Source organism: Pleurodeles waltl, chromosome 12 (assembly GCF_031143425.1).
Source record: "Pleurodeles waltl isolate 20211129_DDA chromosome 12, aPleWal1.hap1.20221129, whole genome shotgun sequence".
Classification (NCBI taxonomy): Eukaryota; Metazoa; Chordata; class Amphibia; order Caudata; family Salamandridae; genus Pleurodeles; species Pleurodeles waltl.
The window spans coordinates 68,406,671-68,428,427 of record NC_090451.1 but is presented as its reverse complement, the minus strand read 5'-3'; the positions used below and the strand labels follow the sequence as shown (position 1 = coordinate 68,428,427).

Sequence of the window (21,757 nt, the reverse complement as noted above, 5' to 3'; positions counted from 1 at the left end):
CCCAGGAGACAAACAGATTACTGGATCTGCCTTATAATTTCCTCTGGTGTTTACAACATAATTGTCCCTTCACCCCTTTCCCCAGTGTAACCAGATGCTCACCCGGATGATGTTCTGGCATGTGGCCAGCGGTAGTCCCACCAGGCTTGTCCCATTGATGGACATGATCCGGTCTCCTATGCTGAGCTCCCCAGATTTCTCTGCTGGACCACCATGCATGAGATTGGCAATAACCACAGTGGGCAAGATGGAACCCCAACCAGACTCCACAATGGCGATGCCAAGGATCTCCCCCTTTTGCTTCTCAATGTGAATCTGCAGGAGGAGAGAAGAGATGTCATTTGTTCTGATCCAAGTGCACCATCACTGCCCCCTGCCTAGCCAAGCAGAACAAAAGTGATGCTGATGAAAGTAAAATAAACTAACAGTGAACATCAGCTAAGGTAAGATACTTCAGGTTACAGTGACAAATTGCTTAAGGATAGCTGTATTCCAGAATAAGGACAGAGTGGGACAGCCCACCAACTTTCATCACAAAAAGTGCATGTTCATTGGGCAGGCACTCACAACCGTGCAACGGTAACCAACTGGGAATCACTGCAGGAAGCTTTGCAATGGTCCTGGTCTTTGATCTAAACCTGCAGAGCGTGCTCAAATGACTAACGGGGACGCTCTAGGATGCCTAGGGTGAAAGTACTCTGCATGCTGTCCTGCCCATGTACACTTCTCGAAAGCCATGTGTGTTTGTCCTTCGGTGAGCTTGACAACCGTGGAAGCCCGCTGGAGGTACTCCCTTCGCTTTACTGTTTTTGTTAACCTAAGAGCAGGACTCTGATGTCAGGAGAGACATGCAAAGCACTTACCTACTTTTGGGTGAGAGTGGTCACTGCTCTCTTTAGCCAGGCTATGTGGTGACAAACGGTGGAGCAAGCCTAGATCTAAACCAGGAGATGGGCCTTTTCCCCCTGTACCTTTGTGGGGTGAGTGTCTACTGACTCATCTGTAAAAGGCCAGTCAAGTCCCCATAACTGGGGTTCATAGGCTTTGTTATATCAGGTGCATGTATGAAGGATGCTGTTGCATGTGTTACAAGGACTGACTACTGAGATCCACCAAGATGCATGACACTGGGCACTTTATTTAAGTCTAGGACATTCCGGCTTTCACATGTTCCCCTCGAAAACCTGGTGTATCTTGATCTTGTAGATGGAAGGAAGTATCAATTCCCTTTGTCCCCTGTGCAGGTTCTGCCTGCACCAGCAAAACCCACCCTCAACCTCACCCTTTTAATTTATTGTGACCAGCAGATCTCCAGGTTCAGGTTAACACACACAGCATATACTGTTCTGTGTAAGCCCACAAAAATGTCCAGAAACAGCAGGAAAAGGCTTCCTCGGGATGGGAGGAGTTTCGTGATGCTCAAAAGATTTAAAAAAAAAAAAAGACCGAACCTGTAGTGTAATTAGAGCTCCCCCCACCGCATTCTGGTCTGTACGAAAGAAAGACCTTAGCCCTGGAGTTGGACCTCTACAGGATTGCAATGATCTCTCTAGACTGAGTCTAACTCTGGGAGGTGCGACCTTCCTGTCTGCACAAGGAGCTGGAATGCACCTGCCAGGTGAAAGGACAATGACCACACCAAAAGACCCTGCTGATTTGACAGATTGGGAGGAGTCAAGCACAAAGGCCACCCAGTAGTCTCAATGGCATGCTTATCTAACTACCCAGGAGAGCCATGAGTTACAGCTTGTAAAGGAGCTGCTGTCCTACCTTTAGGAACCGAGAAGGATGAGGTTGCTTAATTCCAATCCTGGGCAGTACCCACATATTCCTTTTCGAGAACTGTTGAACTCCTTCCATTCTAGAGAGCTCACCTGTTGAAGGTGCCTACCAATCTAGTTACTATCTGACCAGTAATACCAGGACTGTTTTGATTTGCTGCAGTCCCTGTTAGTGCCCTGTTACCAGAAAATCTCTTTCACAACCAGCAGACCCGGAAGGTCAGATTTTTTTTGGGTACCAGTATAAACAGTGGGAACTGGCCCACTATTTTCTAGCTGTACCAAGTGAAGGGGACCAGCACTCCAGCAAGTGAAGGCTGCCATGTAGTAGTCACCATAGCCAGATACCCAGTCACTGATGGAGACTTTAAAGTTTGCTTGTGGGTGGGAATTTGATGTTTTGGTGCCGTTTTTCCAGATAGTCCATTTTTAAATCGAAAAGATGTCTGTTTAGGTGACTTTCTTAATCTAAAAAATTCTTCTTTACCAGAAAATGCTACAAAAAAAAAAACTTTGCTTTATCCCATCACTCAAAATATATTTTTGTTTGCGAGACCAAAGGGCTTCCAAATATTACAGTCAACCCAAAGCACATGGGATAACATTGGTCCTAAGCACAATGTTAACTGAATCCTAGAATAAGGGAGCTATAAAAACATTTGGGGTTGTGTCTTTGGACCTGCGTTTCTATACTTAGCTTGTTGAAGGCTCAATTAACTATATTTACAAACTGACTGGGCATTTGAAGTCATTGTTATCTATTGTGCCACCCTGAATCAGAGTTTCTAAACCTCTCCACCTCTTGGAATAAGCCTCGATTGCACACACTGGCTTCTGTGAGTGAAACAAGAGGCTAAAAGGATTCTCTTGGCAATCTAAATAAAGGTGTAACTGTTTTATGGCCCTTGGGCACTGGAGTAACTTGCAAGAACCACAAAGCTTAATAGTAAAGCCCTGAAAGCTGGCCATTTGGAAACTGAGGGCTTCCGAGTAGTAAAGGATGGCCCAATGTTCCCAGGTACGAGGGAAAACAGGATCAACAAGGGCAGGATGCCATATAATGAGGGTCTTTTATATGCGCATCGAGCAATTATCATAGCCGGTTTTCAGATTAAACAAGTTTGCAGAGCCTTTTGTGCAAGGAGCACTGTACGAAGCATAATTTGTTCCACAGAATTATCCAGTGTCCTACAGGTCTTGCTACTGCATGCAACAAGTTCTAACCACTTCTTAGATGGGTTTTATTGAGTGCAATAATTAATACATTTGATCCTGGAGCATTTGTAATGAAGGCCATAGACTCTAACAATAAGATGTACTGTAAGATAATAAAGACAAATCTATTCCATGCCTGACCAATATGTTTTTTGCTTCAAGACTTGGGTATCAATCAGGAAAATAAACACAAATGACAACATCGTTTTCAATATAACTGGAGAACCATCCAAACAAGGTACATTACATGCATGTTCTGCCTGACGAAATAGGAAATGACATTTTACTCCGGTGTTTTTAGCTATTAAGTCTGCTTCTTCTTGTGATCCGAAGTTCACACATTTACTTTTGTTTGCATGGTACCCATCCATCGATGGAATGGGGCTAAAGCACTTTACATGTAGTGGGGGTGGGGAGGGAACAGATTGGAATACAGTCCATCAGAAATGTTGTAATGGCTCTGAAGACTTGATAGCTGCGCAAATGTTAAATAGGGTAATCCAAGGGGCATAGGCAGGTATTGTTAAAACAAGTTATTTTAGCTTCAGATATGCTGACATTGCCTTAGATGTACACACGGTTTAAGAGTATGGAGGGTTACAAACTAAATGTCACTGTAACAATAGTATTCTTTTTCATGGTAACCTGGGAGCTCTATGATTGTGGGTCACCTGTTTCCACGAAGCTCCCTCATGTCTGGTATTTGCTGAGCGCTTACCTCTTTGCAGTTCTCCTGTTTGGAGAAGTGAACAAGGTCTCCATTGTAGAGCTCCTCCTGGTTCAGGACGTTGCTGAACTCGTCAAGGGTCAGCTTGCTGGGGTCAATGCCGCTGGAGTGCAGAAACTGCTGGTAGGCCACACTAAACGCCTGTCCGATAGCCTGCGCAATCACCTGAGCCTGAGGGAGAAGAGTCATTCAAGCAACATCAATGAGCAGCAAGAGGACCACGAGCTACAGAAACACTGATCTGTGAAAACCACTCCACCCGGTTCCTGGACTTGCCTAGTGCCTGTGACTCTATTCCTTCACCATGGTATGAGACACACACAATTACATATCACACTTGTTTGAAAATTATACAAAAGGCCAATTTCCTGACATATAGCAGAAGATTAGACAATGGGTTTCTGTGCCATCATGCCCCCTTCTCATGACCATCTTTGTGTCACCTTGTTACTAGCGTCTTACATCAGAAGAGTGGAAGACGTGGCAGATCATTTTGTACAGCCTCTTCTCTCCGGGTGTGTCCTCTGCCCGTCTTGGTAACTTCCTGCGGGCCATGAGCACCACGATACTTCCAATGTCTGCGATGTACGAGATGGTCTGCAATGGGTGATCCATCATTGCTTCCTGCATGAGACACATGCAAGATAGTAAGAGGAGTGTCTTGTGCCACACCTAAACTGCCCAGCGACAAATGGCAGAAGAGCTACAGCCCATAAGAGACAGCAATGTGTTCTGCAACTGCATATACAAACTGCCATAACTTAACTAAAACCAACCCGTACAGCTGTGAAGGAAACCGTGCGTACAAGAACAAACAGAAGTACCATGAAATATGACAAAAATGACAAGACATCACAGCAGACAAACCAGAATGTTTTAACTATACATACTTCTTAAAGACGCAAGACAATCGAAATCCTAAGTAAATCGCACAGAAATTAGAACAATGAGTAATCTAACCATATGTACAACAAATGGCCCCAAATTAGCACAGGAACACCATAACAAATCTACTTTTTGACGTGGAGAAAATGGAAACCAACCACTGGGTAAATTCAGCTAACACACCAGAGTTTTAGAGATCATAATAAAACTACATAATCAGAAAGGGAAAACAGACTAGACCTTGATCATGACCAAAACAATACAGTCTCAAATGATGCACAATCTTGAGAAAAAATTAATGCAGCCAACATCATGACATATACATGAGCCTTGTGAGAAACTGAAAAGGAGCAAGCAACAAAATAAACAGCATTGTACAACTCAGTCAAACAAAAATCTGGGCATAACAGTTCGACTAAAATTCACACTAGGACAGTAAGACTTCAACTAGTAATATTCCACTGCCCAACTAGGAGCTCAGCAGAATTATAGTCAGTCGCAACATCAACCAAACACAAAACTAGCATTAAGTACAAAGCACACCAAGCAAGCAGATAACAGAGCACCTAACCCCGATTCCTAAGTAATTCCAGGAAGTGCAAGAAAATGCTATATATTTAAGAATTGCAGCCACTGTTCAACCACTAAGCACAAAATAGGCTGCACATTAACCCGGCTACAACTATTTTAAAATGCATCACCCAAAACGGAGGAAACTTGAATAACCTCCTGGCTAGGCACACAGTGTAGGAGTAATCCTGTTTTAAGCACCAGGCTTCAACCTCACCTGGATGAAGCACCTACCTGGTTGTCTGCAGTCAGGACTTTAATCCTCTGGGTGGAGACAAAGAGATCTACTTCGGTCATTGGCTGCGACTCTCCATCAGGGGCCTACGGTAGAAGAGGCGCAGTGTTAAGAGCAACATCCTGCGCCAAGAGGAGGCGCGTTGATCAGAATAGCGCTGAAGGTAGGCAAAAGTTGAACCACCCTGATTTATATTTCATATGTGCAATGTGTGTGCTATAGCTTTTGTTGTTAATGGGATTACATTTTTCAACCACTACTGATCTGCTCTTCAAAACATAAAAGGTTCAGACACCTTAACAGATATTTTGCGATATCTTTAGACAATTATCTAAATCCCACTGTGGGTGCTGCATACAAAACCTAGTTCAACAACTATGCACTGAGTTACCTACACAATTTTACAAAGTTATCTTGATGAGATCCATAGGACATCAAAGTTTCCAATGTGTACATCACCACAAGGTGGGTCAGCATTCAGAAATGGGCAGTACTGGAAGGCGGTTGCCATGAATGCATATAAAAGAAGGAACTACTGAAAAATGTAGAAAAAAATACAAAAAGGCAACGGTTTGTACTATTTTGTTCTATATGAGGTGTTGGGAGCCTTGCAGGGCCTGTTCTAAGTGCCCCATTAGGAAGGTCTACATTTCCCAGAAGCCTTAGGTTTTCCCAACATGATGTGGTGTTCAAGACTATGCAAAGCAAGAGGTCCCCGGGTAAGGGTTCCTGCATCATAAACCGGTTTGAGTTACCAGGGAAGCTGCTAGGCTGGTGGTCTACCCCTCTGAAGAATTTCTAGCTCACAGAAGCTGCTTCGATTCTTTTCCCTACCCTTGGATTTTGGGTACTGAATTACCTCTTTGCCTACAAAGATGCTGCCATATGCACATTTTGGGTCTTTAATCTAGTTTCTGCTTTGCTTTGTAATGGGGTCAGCAGCTCTCTTTCCTTCTATGGAAATGAGGTTTTCGTGGAATCCGCTAAATCCTTTTCACAGTAAACAATATGTTTGTATTCAGACCTAGGACGTGTATTCAGTAAACCAATGTGAAAATAGGATTTTCAGGACCTCAGATTGCTGTAAGAAAGGTGCTGCTTCTGCTCATGTGATAAACCGCGAGCACTCCCTTTCTTGTTCTCTGCACCCTAGAAAGAGCTTCAATGTTACTTTACCGATAATTAGTTTACGTACTTACCCTTTGTTTTTTCCCCTTTTTCTAACACAGCTGGAATTCCCTCCAGGGTTTTGTTGCCTTCTTTCTAACTTTAGGATTTATTTTAGTCTCTTTTAGAAAATTTCAGAGGATCTTACCCTGAACAAGGCAGTCCTTGTTGACAACACTATCTTACATTAACATCCCTATGTTGGGTGCAATTAAGTTTTAAATCCAATGATGGTGTTTGTTGACCTCAGACACATCGCAAGAGTTACTTGAGGAGTTAGAAGGATACACTGCCAACAACACTGTGGAGTTTCTGGCTGATAGTAGTATACAGAGTTATTTGTTTACCTATAAGCTATGGGTAGCAACATATTGTCACAGACCAAGTTATATGTGGGCAGGAAAAAGGCTGACTGGTTGGGCCGAAGAATGCTCAACCTTTGTCAGATTCCATAATCTTTCAAAAATGTATTTAGGCGCTGTATTCATTCATATGTGTGTCCTGACTTTAGCAACTGCAAAAATGATGAACTTAATGGACTCTAATCTTCTCTGCGTAACTATAATGGTGATAACAGCACACAATCACCAAAGGTGACCCGCTGCCATTTCTTACCTTTATCCTGTCGACGGCTTCCTGAGCCTGCCGCATGCGGGTGCTGGTGGAGGGGTTCTTCTCCGAGGTCAGCTGGGTGGAGCCGAGGTATTTTGCTCCAAATATGACTCCATCCAAGAGGTCTTCGGGGTCACAGGGGCCAGGCACTTACAGGCAGACAGAGTACAGAGTGTCAGCAAACTAGCCTCGCAGCCGAGACAGCACCAGATATGCAAAGGGCTCTCTTCAATATGCACTTACCACCAGTGATGGTTCAACACCTCAATGGTTTAACAGATCCCCACAACAAAGTTTAGGTTTTGAATTGTGCAGGCTTGGCCTTCTTCCCTCGCCTTCCACTAACCCGGGGCACCTGCTTTCCCATGTATACAAACAAGGGCATTTTCCTATTGCCTCCTCCCTTTTTTGCTTACCCCTTTGCATTTTAGAATTTTTGACAAGTCAGGATTTTACCCTTAGCGAGAAGAAGGCGCTTGCAGAGGGGGGTGCAGGCTCTTCTCTCTTTACCTTTTAGTCTTAGGAGCCCCACTTTACATGGGGACACAGTCATGCATCTTCCACACTCCCTTTGCTTCACCTCCATCCTGCAGCACACAACCGGGCAGACAAATCACTTGTGATCTTGGCACTGCACCGCCTAATCATTTCTGTCAGGCCCGGTCACTGTACCTTTCACCGCCACCAAAGACTGCATAATTTAAGCACGACTGGCAAGGACTCTGACTTCAGCCACCAGTGAATGTGTGAGTCATGTGTCTCATGCCCATGCAGCTGGCCTGTCTCCTAACTCCTTTCCGTCCGGTATATGCCCCCAGGGTTGACAACCTGGGCTGCCTTTCTCTAATGGGTTGGTCGCCAGCATTGGACACACATCAGCTCAGTTTGTTTTAACTCCCAGAGGGGAACAACTTGACCACAACCCCTGAATATTATACCAACATTCTGAAGAAAGAGGTACGCATTAATCTCATCCTCTACATTATATAGATACCAAATACACTAAATTAAGAGCCCTAAACAAGATATTTTCATTAGATCTTTTGGCTAACAGTGCCAACAAAGTAATCTCCAATGAATTGGTTCCAAAAGTGTACTTTATGCATAAGGTTATCGGAGTGCTGATTTTAGAGGAAATACAGACATAAAGCCCCCCTCAATGCCTCTTGCAAAGGCAATTTAAAGAAGCCCTAATGCCTCTGCCCACAGATATTTATCACAGGGGCTTATTGTCTTGTGGCACCACCAGTAATTAAGTCAATGGAGAAAACCTCTTTCCTTGTGAATATTATCTAATGTCTACCTTCTTTGTGGTGACTTGCATGTATGTGGGCCAAATGCCATAGTGCGTTGCTATTAATCTGGGATCCCCTATCTCTATAAGTGCCTAAAGTGGTTTTCTGTCTCTGTTTATATGGAAAACAAATCTCCTATATGGTTTCAGAGGACTGAGTACAAATTAAAAAAAAAATGTCATCCAATGCGAGACGTAGCTAATTTTATTTGCCTGTATATTATGGCATGATTAAAACTTCATAATGGCCAAATAGTCTAACACTATTATTTTTGTAATGACATAAAATTAGTGACTAATGTGCTGTTGGCCCACAAAACACTAAGCCCACCAAAAACATGGTAGGGATTAGATAACATTCCTGTAAGGTTGGTCTTCTCCAGTGACTCCCTGACTGGCGGTCCTAGAAGATGAGAAGCCTCTATGAGAAGAAAAACAAGCATTTGCAATGCAATGGGTCTCACATTTGCGCGAGTTAGAGCTATTAGCATTGTAAACGCCTAACAGTACATTTCTTGCCCCATAAATTTAAAATAAAAAGTAAAAAAGTTTTACAAAAGCGAGCCCATTCACAGCGCCCGGCCGCGATGAGCATCAGCGTGAAGAGACACACAAAAGGAAAAAGAAGTTCGCTTGCAGTAAAACTTATCGGCAAAAGTGCAATTATCCATGTAGCAGGGGCGATGGCCAAGGCGGTAACAAAACCTACCCAAAAGGGACAAACGTAAATCATTTACCAATGTCAAATTATTTTTGAAGGGCAAGCCCACGAACGAGTGGTAGTGATGGATGTTAGTTGGGCGCCGTTAAAAGCCCAGATACATACCAACACCTCGGAAAAGCAGCGCTTGCATGCTGCTATGCTCAACCTAACGAATCAGTGGGCAAAGCCATAGACGTTTTTATTGAAAGTTCCCAGAAGAAGTTTTGAGGTGCTTTTCTGTCTCACCCATTAGATCAGCACTGAGATGGCCAAAACCTAAGCCTTTCGCCTTTGGAACTAAATCCTAGGCGATTAATTTGTTGCCAAAAGCGGAGCTGAGCCATCGGCTGAGAAGGCCAAAGGACGGATCTATTTTCTTTTGATGAAGATCACTTGGGTAAATTGAACACATTAGTTCTGCTAATTTCTTTTGTTTAGTATCGGCACCTATGAAAAGCGCATTGGGATGGGGTCAGTCACTCATAGAGCAGGCAAGAGAGCTCTAGCACACGCAGAGAGGTAAAGGCCTGTTCAAATTCATTCTTGCTTATCCCATACCCTGGCCTACTTTTACTTTTCCCCAGCACAGAGCAGACACTTACCTTCCTTTAAAGCGGGATAAAAGGAGACCGACTCCACCATCTGAAACAGAAAAGGAATCCACTATCAATTAGAGAGAGGATTATTCAAATTAAGACAACAGATGCTCTGTGGACAAGCTCTATGGGAAAGAGTACACATCTTCCACTCATGGGCTCAACAACTTCAGACTGCGACGGTGGAGGCAGAAGTGTTAGTGCAAGTGTCTGCAGGTCAGCACAAGGGACTGAGTGGGGTCTGTGAAGTGCTGAGCTCAATCCTCAGTAAGAGATGTAGCAGGGTGATAGTAAGCACTACTTTACACAATATGTTTATTTCACAACTGGACAGACAGGGTTTGTGAGATGGGCCAGAGAAGGATGCACAACCACAACTTCTTAGACCTTATTAAAATGAGGAGACAGTCTAACTCATGGGTCTCCAGCCTTTCCTGTAATGAGAGCGACTTCTGCTCAATGAAAATGAATCCAAGCTACTAACACATTTTATCACTATACACTATTGACCACATCTGTTAACAATACACTAGAAATCACGCAAACATTTCAGGCGGTAATACCAGCAGTTAACAATATGCATGCCTCAACATGACTAATGAAATAACACCCAAAGCAGCACATGGGATATGTTTTGGAAATGCAACCACTTTGTCTTCATCAGCTTATCAGTTTATGAAAATAAACATTTATCATTCAAATACATCCCTCATTTTGGGTAAACTAAGTTTTCCAAATTTCACTTCTGAAAGAAGCATGATTTTTGCCTTCAAAATACCAGTTTTCATTTTCAGTAAATATGAGGTCTCCAAATATCAGCTTGTCATTTACTTCAAGGGCTCACATCTGCAAATTCTTCAGATGTCCAGGCTTAATGCTCACATGCCACTCATGCTCACCATACTGCCAAGAATGCCTCACTATTATATCAGAGGCACCAGGGCAAGACTGGGCACTATAATGGCTTAGATGCTCACAAAATGTCAGCAATGGCCATTTAAGTGCCAGGGGCGGCCACCAATATGTCGGTGGTGCCCAAACATAGCTCAGTCATGCTGACAAAATGTCAGTGATTTCTGCCAGTATGCAGAACTAGACAAAGAATGTCTGAAGCATTTCAAGGATGGCATTTACTATACCAGGATCACTACTAAACACACAATCATATGCACAAAAATATGTGCATGCATGCACACCCAAATATATATGCCAGTGAGGCTCAGCGGTGGATCTCAAGCATTAGATCCAGCTCCTTCTTTCCTCAACTTCTGGCTGATTACGCACCCAGCTCACACATTTTCTCTCTGGCTCCTGCCAGCTCACACCAAGGTGACTACTTTTGGTCCAGCTCAGGCTACTGCTGGCGCTGTTCTTTTCCAGCCCACTGGACAGACAAATAGAATGACTGATAGAGTGGAGTCCACAATATGTGGGCACATGCAGTCACACTGCTGGCCTCGTAGGCCAATAGAGTTTGTGTCTTAAAACAAGGCCCTTCCATTTGTTTGGCTGGCTTCCACACTAAGGGTCCTGAGCTGCTGTCTTCTTTAATGCGCATAAACCCTCTGAATGATGTACTGGGCTGAGCGTCACTCCACGGAGCTACTGCAAGGGTGCTGGCGAGCTACTAGTAGCTCCCGAGCTGCTTATTGAAGACCCATGGTCTAACTGTTTGTGCTCAGCCACCAATTATCTAGGATGGCACTCTAAATAGGTTGGAAATTATAAGCTTACATGCTCATTTATACATCACGTAAAAGTGGCGCCTTTTAGTTTCCTGTGTTTTGTGGGCCCATACATTTGAGCTGAAACTTTATACCATCTGCAGTGATTCTCCAGCTGCCTTTGTAAGAGAAATGCCCCTTGTGGAGGTACTGCTCATAAAGTCTTGTTCAACAGGCAGTGATCATGGGAAAGGAAAGAGATATATTGTTTTATATGTTCTGGTTTGCAACTGCTTTTTCTTTTTGTATGGCCAATTCTGAGATGCTGGGATAGTATGGAACCAGGAACAGAATTCTGAAGTGGCCAAACGGTCCAAAATTAGTGCTTTGCCTCATGGAAAAGGGCCTATGCTACCATAACCTGAATCCAGCCTCCAATGCACTGCCCCACCCCCCCCCCCCCCCAACCCTATCTTCACGTGGGGGGGGGGGGGGAGACCCAAAACCAAAAGGGTTCACCCCGGAGAGGAAATTCAAGGATAGGGGTTACTGGGCTCTGGGACACATCACTGCCTTTTTCCTCCGTTCCAAGTTTCCACTCAGGTCTCTGATACGTGCCAATAATACCTCTTCCCCTGGTCGCCGCAGTATTATTTCTTGCAGTCTGGCCTCCCAGAATATCAGAGGACTGGTCGATTCCAGCCATGTCGCTGCTTCAAAGGAGAAGGATACATTTCTATGCCTATAGTAATGGAACATGTGACTGGGAACCATAATCAACCTAGACGCGAAACACCAGCTCTTTGATGCCATGTTGTTAAAGAAACCTATGCCCAAAAAATAAATAAAAAAATAGAAAACCTAGCTCTGACCCACCACAGTTTAGCAAGGCCCACATCTGAAACGACCTATTCCCAAACTAGCTAGAGTTTATCCAGTCTAGTATTTGTGTGTATTCTCTGACAGTGTCCTCCCTCAGTATGTCTGCTTTAAAAAATCTCCATGGCATGTGCAGCAAGTCCAAACTTATTTGTGCTAGAAGATAACTAGTTAGAAATTATGCTTTTGTTAACTGTCATCTTCTGGCGGAGGCTACATTGAAAACCAAGTCTGTCAGCAGCTTAAACCGTCTGATAATGTTACTGCAATTTGCTCGAAAATAGCTGTTTTGCCAGTATGTCAAACCACATATCTGTAGGCTCTGCAAAAATGCTGTGGGTTTTCTTTTTGATTTCATGCTTTGAGCATGTCTCAGCAGCTTGGATTTAACTGCAACAACTCGCCGTACGCCTCAGAAATACATGTTTAAACATGGTCTGTCCCAGATTATAATACATTTGCATGCTTAAGGAGGGTAATCCACGGGTATGTTCCAGGACCAATGATTTGTAGATGTGTTCCTGTGATATACCGAGAAGGCTGCCCTTCTGTTTTGCTCTTCATTACTTGCCAGGAAAGACCACTGCACTGAGACAAATTATGTGAAAGCTTATAAGGAGAAGAAGCTTAAAGTGATTTATGCCCCCCATTAGCCACCTCTTCCCACAGATTATACTTGCGAGACGGCTCTTCAGATGACAGGCCATCAGGAGGGCTGTTCTCAAAACATCTACTTTTTGGGGTTTTAGTGGTCTCAAGTATAAATTAAACAAATAGTGACATACTTGGCCAGAGATCATGCGATGAGAGGACTTAGTAGTCAAACCTAGGTCTTTGGTGTACTACTAAGAAGTCATTTGCAAGAAGAATAACAGGATGGACCCGGTTTTTCTCTTAGGGAGCAAGGCACTGAAATTTTGGAGATAACAGTACTGTGAGCTCGAAAGGGATAAGTCTGTTGATCTTTTTGGGCATGTTCTAACTACTGTGGGAGGTTAATCTCATAAGGACTGGGCACTGTGCTCTGAAACAAACTGCAGGCTGAAACTGTGTATTACTACTCACTGGCACAGATTTGATTCATATGTGTAGTGGCCTAGCAGTTCAGGCTGGACTGTTCCCATGGGGAGCAGGGCCAAGGCCGATTTGCATATGGCTAGTTCCAGACTAGAATGGCATGGTGAGCAAAAAAAAAAAAAAGATGGATTTAGGCCCAGATCTCTGTACTGAGAGTGAACGTTTGACATTGCTCAGTATTTTGTCTATCACTAATTGGGACGGGTATGCCCAGATGTCGGTACCATGCTCGCCGTGCCACTGGAGTCAAGCTGTCCTGGCTGATGAGGGGGTGATACCCTGAAACCGGTCCCAGGATACTGGTTTCCAGTCCAGGGAGGACCTGGCCTGGCAGTTCATGCTGGACTGTTCCTATGGGGAGTAGGTTCAAGATTAATTTCCATATGGCTCGGTCCAAACTGGAATAGAATGGATAGCAAAAAAAGATTGATTCAGATCCCTGTACTGGAGGTGAATACTTGGCATTGTTCAGCATTCTGTCCATCACTTGTTCTTTCTGAAAATGTGTAGTGGTGCATCAGTGCCACTAGCAGTATAGTCTAGAGGCAGGGATAGCGATATTAGGTATGCTAGTATATTAAGGTTATCTCCAATCAATGTGCATCACATGATCCGTTTGTGTAGCTTATGTCATCTGTGGTGCAACGCATGCTGAATTTCTATCTAATGAACCAATAAGGGAAGGGACTTTTTCACTATGTGTACCTGCAGGCACCAATACTCTTCCAGGTGCGTGTCCCGACACCTGAAAAATGCTCATAATTGCTTGTGGAATGTCTATATACAAGATGCCTGTGCTCCATAGCGTCCTGTCTTTGCAGGACAGAAAAGCAGCAGCAACCTTCTGTTCATCCTTACCTATCTCAAGGATAGACATAAGGGGCCATTCCACTCCATCCCCTTACGCCTAGAATAGTCAACACCCACCTCCTGCACACTTTTTCCTACCTCAACGGTACTTGGCACACCCAACTGATAGAAGACAGCCCCAAATGCCCCACTTTTTGAAGTCTTCAGACCGCAACCCTGTACTGTCCAACAATACACATTCTAAGAACAGACTTCTTCTATATGTTCCCTCAAGTACACCACACCAACAGACAGAAACACATGTTTACATTCCTGTAACCACCCCAGCAATAGATTGCAGTCCACCATTATCAAACCTTGCTACCCCAGAGATTACAGGTAGACCCTTCTTCCCCCCTCCCCAAGACAAATCCATTTGAGGAATAAGCCGCATGCCCCTTCTGCCCACCAATGCATACACATGTGGCATATGGCAATCCTCTTGTTACCTGCCTTAAACAATTAGGGCAGCAGTTCCCAACCTGTGGTCTGCGGACCCCCAGGGTTCTGTGACAGATTCCCGGGGTGGGGTGTCCACAGGCCTTGGCCAGCAGGAAGGCACTTCACCAGCTGGGGCCTTTACAGAAACCCCTGTGTGCCTTTATATTTGTTAGTTCATTTGTGCAGCAGCTTTAAAAGCACTGCAAAGTATCTTGTAAGCTTTCTGAAAAAAAAAGAACTGCATGGAACAAATTAGAAAGTTATGTTTTTCTCCAGTCTTTCATTATCTTTATGCTGCTAAAAAAAGGTTTGCTTGCATAGGAATACATTATTATTAAAGTCAACGCTAGGCACTGTGTTATGTTCTGAATCCTGAGTTTGTGCTTCTCCAGACCAAGCACTCTTAGAAAATGCCTACCAGTACGGATGGCATGTGATTGCTACACCTTGTAGGTCCCTGTAAAGTGCTCCAACACCCTACACTAGTATGAGGGAATGCTATAAAACACATGATGAAATACCTGTGGCAAAGACACTATGGAGAGATGAGAGACCGTTATGGTTTTACTTCCTTTCCCTACCACATATTATATGAAAAAGCTTTCTCAAATCTTATGTACATAAAAACACATAAAATCGCTTGAGAAATGTACAATCTGACCTAAGGATTCAGCTTTCCTAAATAAAACCAAACACTGCAAAGTTAGTTGCCGAGATGCAACACCAACCTTTCCATGAAAGTTCTTCAATTTGTGCATATTTTGTCAATATTAAATAATTATATCTTTAGTAATTTGAGTATTTCTTTGGTGTGTACTTTTTGTGAATTACTGTTTTAATGTTTAAATTTAAATTGTAGAATTTGCTTGGGGGTACCCGGCTTCCAGCAGTGATTCAGTGGGGGTCCTCAGGAGTCAAAAGGTTGGGAACCACTGACTCATGGGATGCAAGGAGACACCCTTGTACTCTCCTCTAAATACCCAAGAGACACATGGCAGCCACCACCCAGCCCATCTTTGTATACACCAATGATAGGGAGTAGCAAGGTCCTGCCCACCAATGTATCTCAGGGATGGAGTGCAGCCTTGGTGTGCCAAAATGACATACAACAGAGATGTGTACATAGTGAACATACTTTCACTTCCTCATTCTGGCTTCTGCTGGGCCCCTCCCTTCAGACGCCTGGCTTCTGAGTTAGTCAGTGACACGCTGTGCTTGCTACTTAGATGCCTTATGGGCCCTTCCACCACACCCGGTCATTATTTCACACATCCCTTCTTTGCACCCACCCTGTTCTGGCTTATTAAATACCTTATGGTCCCTCCTCCATGTCCTGTCTTGATTTCTCAGATCTGTGTTGAGCCAATCTCTTACACCCTGTGCCCTATTTTCATATCCCATCTGAGACTAACACGCCTACGCTGCTCTGGCTCCTAAAATTGTATTTGGGCACCTCAATCCACATAATCGCAGTGTCCTGTCTTCTCAGATCTCTTCTGGGTCTGTCCATTCACAGCCTGTCCTGGTCACTTCACACTCTGCCCGTTTATAAAGTCTCCCCTTAGATCCCTCTTGTGCCCCTCCTCACACATTGTTCAGGCTTCTCAAATACCTTAACACTCTTTCTCCTGGTACAACATGCTGGCTTCTTAGATTCCTTCTGCGCTGTTCACTCGTAAGCTGTTCTGGACACCAGTTTTTAACTGAACAATGGTGCAAGTTTCTGAAGAGGACCACAGTAATATTTTGTCACCTCTTTCCTTAAAACAGCCTACCTTAAAATGTATGGGTGAGCATGTTCACATCTCTTGGAGTACCCCGTGGTTTCCAAGACAAGTACACTGATTGCGAGCCCAAGAGAAACTTTGCTATTATGAACATGCCACCTTAGAGTCCATCATGGAGATGCTCCTGGCAGTGGGTATTGGATGTCTCAGATTAAAAGGGACAATAGGTGGGGCTCTAAATACTTGTGAATGCTGGCGGGCAACATAATGGTGTATTTTGAATGTGGGTTACATATTATTGTTAAAAACCAGCTTTCAAATCCTGTGGAACCTAATGCATTTGATTTTCACATTTTCACTTTTCTGCCCTCTGCTTGCATAGGTTTAGTCACTTTTTAACCTTCCCATATGCACTTCACAGGCTACTGTTACCGGTTTATGGGCATTAGCTGATTCCTGCCAAGACTTAAGACCAGCTTACCACCGCCAGGTCATCCGAACAGGCAAACTGACTACCTCGCTCTCAGCACTTAAAATAGTAAATAAGGAAGGCATCAGGCCATGTCCGTGCTGTTTCACTGGAGGAGGAGCCAAGCAAAAGATGCTACAGTCTTGAAGGGCAACAAAGCGAACGATGCTGCAGTCTGGTGCCATAACTATGTAACTAGACTGATGGCAGCTAGACCTGAAGCAAGCTTGTCTTACGGAACCCAAGAATCTCTGATCCCAGACCCTCTCAGCAGGAAGGGCAATGAGAAGTTGTTTAAAGTGATGCTACTACTCACCTACTACCTAGTGTGTCATATGTAGCTCTATTTTGCAAGAACAAGATCTCCTAGGGTGGGGGAGCTGTCTTCAGAGGTCGGGAGAGCAAATGAGGCCACTCCTCACCCCAAAGCACTCTCTTCGGGCCCTTCTACTTTCTGTATATCGGTGCCCAGATTCCTCTTTTTAGCTTTCACCAGGCACATATTCATAATAATTCTCTATCTGCCAGGCCTGGATTCCTACTATATTGATATCCCCCCCCCCCCAAATACTTGAAGATTAGCCAGTTTATAGCGAGCATGTTACTTTCAACAAACAAACAAAAATAGCATTTTGAACCTCTGGAAATTAAAATCTTCACTGGCTGGAACTCTTTTGTATTTGGAGGTCAAAAATGAAAACAGGCTAGGATATTATCACCTCCTGCACCTATGTGGCACTCATCACATTCACATGCAAAGACTTTCAAATCTTGGAACCCATGCAAGATGTCCACAGTGGAATCCATCCTCAGACCGTCTGTAATGTTTATTACTAGTGTCACTCCAAAGGCACCTTTTACACCATCTGCATCAGCAGCATTAACGTCCCATCCCAGGTCCAGACACAGTAACCTCCTGAACAGAACTAAGATTTCCCCAGTTAACTGAATGACAAATGTATCTGTTAATAACTAATACTACACGTCACAGTAATGCAAGCCACACTTTACATTGAGTGTTTAACACACCATCAAAATAGCTTACATCATTGTTACTCTGTGTGTGATGATCTTCTGGTGTGCAAGAAGCTAGATTCCGAACTCTGGAAGTCAACGGGCACTCATCAGGACTGGTAGGAGACATGCAGGCGGAGTCTTCTGGTGCACTCTCTCTCTCTGGCCAAGGCTGGTTCTCCCCCACAACCAGCCTCTCTAGCCCCGTTGCTGTGCAGCAACACTCTGAGCCCTGGCAGCTCCTGTGGTGAGTTGCCACTTCAAGTTCACCACAGCATTCCAGCTCTGGGGTGCTGGTGTCATGACACATTTCAACGCTCGTCCCAGCCACAGCCTCAGACCTGGCCAGCGGTGTCCCTGTTCCAACCTCAGACGTCGATACCCTCTGATGCCTCAGAAGGTTTAGCAAGTCCTCCCGGTCAGCATCAGCAAAGAGTAGCCCATGCTGGCTTTGGATCTCAGGGACCCTCTGATGGTAAGCTTGAAGCCCACCATGTCGCTCTTGCACAACAAGGCCTCTCCCTGTGGCTATATGGAGAGGACAGGGCGAACACTCTGGAAACAACTCTGGTGTGTTGTGGATGTCCTGGGTTTCCTTCTCCTCCATAGTCTCCAGTCCAAAATGAACTCCGAGGGTCCCACCCTCTTCAGAAGGAAGCACACTATCAGAGGCACTGTCAGCATCATCACAGGAAGCAAGGTGTTGAGAACTGAGCTGAATTAGAAGTTCCTGAATGTGCTGGTGATCATCTTCTGGCTGCTCCTGAGACCATTTCAGGGTATTTGGTGATTTCCGGCCCATAGATTGCTCTTCTAGGTCCATGAGGTCACTGCCTGATGACACTCTGCCCTGCTCAGAGAGCCCATGCATCTTCGAGGATACTGACTGACTTTCCTTCCAACTGTAGTCACATTCTGGAGTCTCTTCCATCACCCTGGATGTGTTCTTGTAAACCTCCTGATGCAGTGTGTCAGCAGACGTTTGATGCGCATCAAACTCTAAGACGGCTGTGATTGTCTGATTGGTGCAACTTCTTAGGTTGTTCTGTGAAACAATGGGCCTCAAGCCCTCCTCGTGGTCTTGAAGATGCCAAGAGGCTTCACCTGAAACACTGCTACAAGACTGCGTCTCTTCACTAGAGGTGGACAGGTCAGGAGGAAGGAAGGACAGCATGTTCAGGTGGGAGCTTAGCTGATGTGCAATGTTGTTGGTTTGCTCAAAAGCCGATGTGGTTTGTGCCACTTCCTCTAAGTCCATGGCTGGGGGCTCGGCGACTTCACCCGAGAGACCATTATCTTCGAGAATCGGCAAAGCTGTTGAATCAGTCTGAAAATCCATGCTGCCCTCTGTCATGATGACAGCTAACCGGGCAAGAGTTGGGAAGAAACTCTGTACACTGTGGAAAAGAAAAAAAAACACTGCATTAGAAACTAGAGGTAATGCATGTACTGTGTTAACATTAGTCAAACACCACAAGAAATCTTGTACAACTGAGCTTTGATCCCAAGTAAATCCATTAGATGTGGCTTCCTGCTAAAGGATGCACATCCTTATCAGGAACAATGTGCAATGTGTTACAACGCAGAAGTTCTGGCCTCTTTGGAGACTCACTGTAGATTAGGGTAAAATGAACAACAGATAGAAATAAGTGCATTAGTAGAGGGGCAGGTTTTAAAAAAAAAAAAGAAAGGGAACTCCCAAGATCACACTTGTGCAACAGAGGGGGTTCCTTGCTAGGAATACATAGCTTTTCCATTTGGGTGCAGGGTGGGATAGAGCAGGGTAGGACTGAGCAGCTTCTTATAGTAAGGACAGTGGGAGCAGCAGGTTTGCACAGTGGTAGTTGGGTCACACAGAAGGTCCACTCCTGGAATATCAGGCAATGCTGAAGAACAGGAAAGATCTACGGTGATTCCTATGCTTCCGTTTTAGAGGGTGTCACAGATGTCGGTAGATGTAATCATATAGCTTTAATGCACAAGTAGCTGACTCCAGCAATATCATGTGGTTCAGGAGGACAGAAGGGAACCTGACTGAACAGGACAAGGCAGTGCACGAGAGGTAATATTACAATAAGGAAGATTCTAAACTCCAGCTTCAGTCTTATTAACTTGTGAATAAGAAACATACAAATTCATCAAAGCAGTTGAAAAAACATAGCCAACAGTAAATGGGAAACACTTAAAAGCAAGTCAAATACAGAACAAACCTTTCCCTAGTGAGCTCCTCACAACTTTTGATGAAAGGCTGATTGCTAATGTTCACTTCTTGCTTGCAAATGAGCCTCTTTATCACTGCCTTCCTTCACTGAGTAGCTCATCAAATGTGGAGAAGACCAGTGACGAAAGCCTCTGGAGGCAGAGGTGCATTCTCAGACAAAGGCGAGGCTCCCACAAGCCACTGGGACCGCTTGGTAATTCCTATATTTATCAACCCTTTCCACCTCAGATGTGCCAGCTCTGCAGGACTCAAAGCTTCCATGTGTCTAACAGCCTGGCATGGGCCCAGCTGAGTAGGTAATGTAGGCCCTGCCAGAATGCCCAGTAGGCTCATCCGTGAGCCAAGTCATTTGAGGAGACTTCATTTGCACAAAGTCTTTCCTGTCCCGGGTGAACACAGCATTGCTTCTTCACCGTCAGTGAAGGAGTTATTTAAATCTTAGATTGAGAGCAACTTGCATCTTTTTTCGGAATGTACCTAGACCAGTTCTGAATGACTGACAAGAAACACACTAGGGAACAAGTCTGGATTTTCTCCAAATGCATTTTAAATATTATTACCAATCAAGTGTAAAAGTTAATAAACTACAATTGGTCCAGCACTCCTTCCATCTTAAAACTACCCATCATTAGGAAAACAAGGATTGTGATAAATACAACATTTCACCCGATATAAAAACATTAGAAAAATGTATTTTGTGGTGTTCAGTTTACTGTAGGAGAGGTCAATGATTCGTTTGTGTTCAGGACACATTCATCCCTTCTGAACATTTAGTTATGTGTAAGTCATTCAGAATCCAACATACATATGATATAACTGTATATTACCCTTGCACAAGGCTTTGCTTCAACCTTCTTAAAAGGTATTTTACCACCGCCACTATTTGCAAACATTAGTATCAGTGGCAATACGCCCATCAGTGCTGACATATCCAGTGCACGACGTGACCAGCATTGACAATTTTACCAGTTCCCAGCAGTTTCATGGCCGCCACATTAGGCCTGATTCTTTCTAACCAATAGCACTTTCCATACTGGGAATAGCAGGTCCTCAACCGAAACAATCAGTCTTGGAACTCAGAGCGCTTTTCACTCGCATCGCATGTAGATCACTTAGGGCCATATGTACAAACACATTTTCCCATAAACACAGAATGGGTAAAACCCTTTGCTACATCTGGCCCTTAGTTCTCTTGCTCACTGCTGACATCTGTGCATGTGACGCGAGGTCATGAGTTGGCCCTGTCAGGATTTTCAACTCAGGTCTTTCAACCTTTGGGGGTCAATAACTTGAGTACCTTTAACTTGTGTAATTTACTGCACCTACAAAAATGACAAAACCACAACAATAAGGGCCTAATTTAGAGTCTGGCGGACAGGTTACTCTGTCACAAATGTGACTGATATCCCCCCGCAGTACCACGATTCCCATAGGACATAATGGGGGTCGTGATATAGCGGACCTGATAGCCGTCATATCTGTGACGGAGTGACCCTATCAGCCAAACAATAAGTCAGGCCCTAAGAGCCATGTGAAAAAACACTCTAGTGTGAAGATGGCTGGCACCTGTGTGGCGGAGCTGCTCTTTGTCTCAGTGAGCCCTTAAATCATTGCATCTAATGTCCCTAAGC

The 21,757-nt window shown here is 44.3% G+C and overlaps 1 protein-coding gene across 1 annotated transcript in view; it reads right to left on the bottom strand.

Moving 5' to 3' along the window:
• APBA3 (amyloid beta precursor protein binding family A member 3) overlaps positions 1-21,757 on the bottom strand; it is a 44,623-nt gene that overhangs the window by 11,424 nt on the left and 11,442 nt on the right. The window contains exons 2-8 of the mRNA XM_069217692.1: positions 17,937-19,302; positions 9,792-9,831; positions 7,196-7,341; positions 5,413-5,499; positions 4,186-4,347; positions 3,715-3,894; positions 103-315 (exon numbers count right to left, since the gene is read on the bottom strand). Of these exons, the coding sequence (XP_069073793.1) occupies positions 103-315; positions 3,715-3,894; positions 4,186-4,347; positions 5,413-5,499; positions 7,196-7,341; positions 9,792-9,831; positions 17,937-19,259 (2,151 nt within the window). The 5' untranslated portion in view covers positions 19,260-19,302. The remainder of the gene's footprint in view (positions 1-102; positions 316-3,714; positions 3,895-4,185; positions 4,348-5,412; positions 5,500-7,195; positions 7,342-9,791; positions 9,832-17,936; positions 19,303-21,757) is intronic.